We start from the raw sequence: 6150 nt of genomic DNA on the forward strand, positions 1-6150 counted from the left end.
AGGGGAAGCATTTAAATAATCCTGTGAATGCACTTAAAGAATGCAGAATCGAATCGTTAATCGAATCAAATCGAATTTAATTGTGAATCGAATCAAATTGAATCGGTCTGAATTTGCAAAAATCGTTCTTGAATCGAAATGAAAACCTATGAATCGTGAATCTAAACTATTCGCTGTCTACCCAAAGATTCACAGCCCTATAATTACCCCATGATTTACTCACCCTCAAGCCATCCTAGGTGTATATGACTTTCTTCTGATTGGCTGAATGTCATTCCAGGAGCACTGATATACAGTCCAACAGCACTGGGATTTTTGATTGTTTGTAATTGCTTAAAGAGATTTTTCACCCCAAAATGAAAATTACACTCAAGTCATTCTAGGTGTATATTACTTTCTTCTTTCAGACAAATACAATCAGAGTTATATTAAAAAATGTCCTGGCCCTTCCGAGCTTTATAATGGCAGTGAATGGGGGTTAAGATTTTGAAGGAAAATAAAGTGCATCCATCCATCATAAAAAGTACTCCACACGGCTCCGGGGGGTTAATAAAGGCCTTCTGGAGCGAAGCAATGTATTTGTGTAAGAAAAATACATTATAGCCATATTTAAAACTTTATAAACCGTAATCTCTAGCTTCCGCTAAATGTCGTACGTGTGTTCACGAGAGAGTGCCGTTTCAGTTTATGGCGTAGGTGTAGCATAAGCTCCGGTGAGAAATGACGAATGTGGAAGCGCAGAGGATAAAGCAAAACAAAACAGCAGTCAAGTATTAGAAGTATAAAACAAGGATTTGTAAAGAAAAATGTTGGAGGTGTTACATATTCATGTAGTATTTATTTTATTTTTCTGTTTGTAATGATTTGCCTGTCCTCTAGGGGGCGGAAGTGTTTTTTGCCATGTGTTTCTTGCGTTTCATTAGGAGCCGATTTCATACACCTGTGGACTGCCTTAGAGTTTGGATATACCACGTCTCGTCGCCAAACCTGAGTGAGGGGAGGTCACCGGAAGAAAAACAACAGCAGCAACATGGCTTAAAGAAAAGTTTGGACACAATAAATGGAGCAAAATTTTTCATCGAGCAAACAGCTTGCATCGCTAATTTCTTCCCGACATCCATTTTCAAATAAACAACTCCTGTTTCATGTGTTGTTTCGTGTCACTCCCGTTCCAATTCTCTTGTGTGTTTTTGTGACAAAACGTGGTTTGTAGAGTCGTTGGGTGACCGAGTTGTTTGTGTAGTTGTGTGTAACCTCCGGTTGCGGATCATTTACATAGAGTCACGTAGTGTGAACACCACAACGACTTAAAGACACAATCAAGTCATGTAGTCTGAATAGCACAGCGATCTGCCAACGTTTAAAGTCGTGTAGTGTGAACTTAGCATTAGAGGAAGCTAGATATTATGGTTTCTAAAGTTTTAAATATGGATATTTTTCTTAAACGCATTGATTAAATTTTTATGATGGATGGATGGATGCACTTTTTCGGCCTTCAATATCTCGACCACCATTCACTGCCATTATAAAGCTTGGAAGAGCCAAGAGATTTTTTAATACAAACCTTAGTCATATATACCTAGGATGGCTTGAGGGTGAGTAAATCATGGGGTAATTTTCCTTTTTGGGTGAACTATCCCTTTAAATAAGAATGTTTTTTGCTTCCACATCTTTTAAGACATCTATATGTAAATGACCTCTGGTCTTGACGAAACTTTTGCATGTGACCTTTTGCATTTCTCAGGGTAGGCCAAGTCGCTGCTCTAAATGAGCAATTCTGACATCTCAGAAATAGTCTCAGAGGACCTTATCCTATTTTCCATGATATGTGCCCTTTAAAACGTAAGCAATGTTTCAGATGTTACCTGTGTGTTGGCTCCCAGTCTCAGACACATGCCTCCAGAGCTCGTGCCGTCACCCTGCTCGGAGGGGTTCAGGTGGCGACTGAACCGTGGCAGTGGGACGGCTGGATGACTGTCAGCAAGGAACATGTTGGCAGGTGCTGGGATGATAGCGGCATTGGTAACAGGACCTGTCAGAGAGACAAGATGGATTAAAACATCAGTTTTCTATGAAAGCTGTAGCAGTTTAATAAAGGTTTGTGAATATTGAAATCCTGGAGTGAAAACAGTCCATTTTAACATGAAGCTTTTCCGCATTTTTGACAAAATAACAAAACTATAACTATATATATATATATGTGGGTCAAAGACAAGATGTCCCATTTTGGTATCTGCAAAAAGATTACAAAAGTGATTTTATATACACAGAAATATATTAAATGCAAGTGTCAGCTTCAATGTTTCAAATAAATGTTGTGAAAATAAAATATGAAAATATGGGTGGAATAATGTTCCATCGTCATTCAGCATAACGTATGTATTTATGTAGAAATTTAACAACATACCCATTCTGACCTTTACTTATTAAAATATATAAAAGAATAAGAAATCATTCAAAAAATTGTATTATATTTAAAATTATTTAAAACTTCCAGCTGACAAATGAGTAAAACTTTGAACGATCTTTGAAAGATAGTGGCAAAGATTTAAAATCTGCCTGACAAGACTTTTTGGTATTTAAACTATTGTTACACTGAATGACATTTTAGTGAATGTCTTCTGTAAATCATGGTAAAATGTATGACAGTCATTTATTTTAAATTAAATTGTATATATAATATTATATATTTTTTTATCAAATAAATTGTGCCTTGGTGAGCATAAGAGGCTTCCAAAAACATTAAAAAAAAATCTTACCAAACCCCAAATTCAAATAATGCATATGCACACTACTCAACTACCCATCTAAAACCTGAAAATCTGAACTTCTTTTCACTTCAATTTTCTCCCCTACTGAGTGGAATTGGATTGGAGATAAAACCAGCAGATAATCTTTTACAACTCCAGCACTCAGAGGCACTAAAGAGCTCTTCACCTCCCGCTTACAATGTTGGACATTTTTATTTGCCCATTACTGTCAGTGTAGAACATACCAGCACCAAATCACTGCAAGCATCTGTGTGTCTGAAGCCCATCTTTCACACTGACCGAAACACACTGGCAGAAGAAAGTTTGTTTGCTTTTATTGAGCTGACGCAGTGTCTGCACACTCTCAGGAATATAAGAGTGTTTCTGCAGTTCACCTGAGATTAATTAACAACAACTAGGTCCAACTGAGCTTCTGCCGTCTGCTGTCTACTGTCCTCTATAAAAGAGTTAGCTCAACACAAATCATCTGTACCACACATAACATTTATTCAGCAAGAACACATTAAATAATCAAAATGACAGCAAAAGACATTTATGTTACAAAATATTTCTATTTCAAATTGATGCTACTCTTTTGAACTTTCTATTCAAAAAGAATGCTGAATTCCACTAAATTACTAAGCAGCACAACTGTTTTCAACATTGATAATAATCAGAAATGTTTCTTGAGCAACAAATCAGCATATTAGAATGATTTCTGATGGATCATGTGACACTACACTGGAGTGATGATCATGAAAATGCAGCTTTGATCAAAGGAATAAATTACATTTTAAAATATATTAAAACAGAAAGCAGTTATTTTAAATTGAGATAATATTTCACAATAGTACTGTTTTTAACTGTAGTTCTTTTCACCTAAATACAGCAGACTATATACTGTATATTTACATAATATTTTATATATTATCGGCATTAAATACAGTAAAAAGTTGAAATGAAAAACATACAAATAAAATATGAAAAATCCCAAATTTAAGCATTTTCCGAAGATTTGTGGACCCTGCTATATATCAATATTATATCCAACCCTCAAGGTAACACATAAAATTCAACAAAAAAAAAATGGAATAAACAAACCAACATTTGTAATATTTCTTATGTACTTTACAGCTAAATCCTAAAAAATATTTCCATGATTTGCAGGTCTGCAATAGATTTTGACACAGATTTTCAAAATGGTCACTTTTGGACGTAATTTAAAGAAAATAGGATGTATTCAAAATTGCATTTTGGTTTCAAATTATTACATTTTTTGAAACAGTGAAGCAAAAACTGAATCACACCAACGTAAGTTCATTCATGCGCCAACAAGAGTTCAAAGTTTCCATAACCCAGAAAATGCCAGTGATTTTCCATCAAAAACAGATGAAACCCCAGCAAACATAATTAAAGGGGTCATATGACGCGATTTCAATTTTTCCTTTCTCTTTGGAGTGTTACAAGCTGATTGTGCATAGATAAGATCCCTGAAGTTGCAAAGACTAAAGTCTCAAAACCAAAGAGATATTCTTTATCAAAGTTAAGACTCTGCCACGCCCCCCTAAAACGGCTCGTTCTAACATGCCCCCACATATCTACCTCACTATGTGGAAATATTTGCGTAATGCCGCCCAAATGTGCACGCAAAGAAAGAAGGCGTGGTTTCAGTAACCGCAGTTAGTGTTGATGCAGCCATGTCAGAGAGACGCTGTGTGTTTCTAGGCGAAAGCAAAAGCACTTTATTTGGCCTTCCGAAAGTAGATGCATTTAGGAATCTTTAAGATTACTTACAACAGAACAGCAATGCATTTTATGGACGACCGTTTCGTGAACCTAGGAGAGGAGGTCATTCTGACTTTGCTATGACAATCTGGCGCTTCTGAATCAGCTACTGTTTTGTTATTAGTTTAAGTATTTGCTATTGACTGTTCAAATGCGGAGTTTTGCGCATCGTGTGTGTGTGTGCGCGAGCGAGCGCGAGAGAGAGAGAGAGAGCGTGCAAGAGAGCGAGAGAGCGAGAGAGAGAGAGGTGGGGGGTCACATCAAAGTGGCGTCAGCTGTCTTAACCGTGGCTTGTGTAATGCAAACACATACAATACACAAAATAATGATCTTTAAAAAATCATCATATGACCCCTTTAAGGTAAGAATCCACACTTCAAAGACGCTTTGGAATAACGGTTTTCAACAGCACAATTTTGTCCCGTCACCCTCATATCCTCTAAAGATTAATCATTGCATAATTCACAGAAAGAGACAGAGTCAGGAGATCTATCACACAGAAGAGTCTGTTGGCAGATTAGATTAGACTCATAAACTGTGTTGGCGTTTGATAGAAAAATTAAAAAATGAGTTTCATCACTCACACGGACGGAGTCATTCCAGCCGCTGATGACATCAAAAGTTAAAACTGGCCACACGGGAAGCATCTCACCAGGCTGCAATTGTTTGTTAAGGGGTTTTCAGTTCCCCTGGTACAAGTTGCAGGAGATCATTACATTAAAATAAGATAATAAAATAATAACAATTAAAAAAATAAAATTCATGAGTGTGTGCCCATGTGGTCTAATTAAAAGCGCAATAGCTGGGCTCCACTGTAAACATGAAAACAGATATGGAGATGAACATCAGGCTGCGTTCATTTGCCTTCATTTTTGTTTTGAAGCCATTAAAAAAGTGACTTGACTCCTCTGTTTCCTCTGAAGCCTTTCAATTCAGAATTTATGATTTATTGAGGCCAGTCAAATTAACACAAAGGCACTTTCGCAATCTGAGCTTCCAAGGCGGCCCTGTGCTTTCCGCGAAAAAGAAAAGACGGTGATAAATAGTTTTTTTGCAGAGCAGTGGCTCAGTGAACTGTGCGTACATTAATCTCTGTTTATGAACGATGCCAAAACAATTATGATAAAACAGGTAAGCAGTGATGCAGCGGCAGACACCCGGAGGACGAGCTGTTCTCTCGGCAGTGCGGATTTGGCGGGAGAAATGCTCCACTCCTCTCCAAACGCAATTAAATTATATGGATCTTTTCATCAATTCAACCTGGATCAGAATTGTTCAGAAAGGCAAAATACAAAGCCCACGTTTTATACAAGCCCTTTATACAAGGGAGAAATCTATGTAATTATGTGGAATTTATTTAAATAAGATGAAATGTGGTAAATGCCACAATGACACAGTTATGTAGACAATATAATGTATGATGTAATTATACATACATACATACATACATACATACATACTCTGAATACTTTCCGTACCCACTGTATATATTTGGCATTTTTTTTAATGAATCTGTGCCGGCTGGTTGTGCTGCAAATAAGCCCCGATTTATAGGCAGGCGCATCTGCGTGCAGCTAAGTGTTGTTGCGGAACACCGGAGAATCTCTCTCTGGCT

At 37.0% G+C, this 6150-nt stretch overlaps 1 protein-coding gene across 1 annotated transcript in view; it reads right to left on the reverse strand.

Moving 5' to 3' along the window:
• The window catches only part of LOC107663171 (WD repeat-containing protein 18-like), a 9793-nt gene extending 7740 nt beyond the window's left edge, over window positions 1-2053 (reverse strand). Inside the window, exon 1 of the mRNA XM_016453344.1 lies at window positions 1866-2053. Within this exon, the coding sequence (XP_016308830.1) occupies window positions 1866-1991 (126 nt within the window). The 5' untranslated portion in view covers window positions 1992-2053. The remainder of the gene's footprint in view (window positions 1-1865) is intronic.
• Window positions 2054-6150: the final 4097 nt, after the last annotated feature.

The sequence above is a fragment of the Sinocyclocheilus anshuiensis genome, unplaced genomic scaffold, assembly GCF_001515605.1.
Source record: "Sinocyclocheilus anshuiensis isolate Anshui unplaced genomic scaffold, SAMN03320099.WGS_v1.1 scaffold2317, whole genome shotgun sequence".
Taxonomy (NCBI): domain Eukaryota; kingdom Metazoa; phylum Chordata; class Actinopteri; order Cypriniformes; family Cyprinidae; genus Sinocyclocheilus; species Sinocyclocheilus anshuiensis.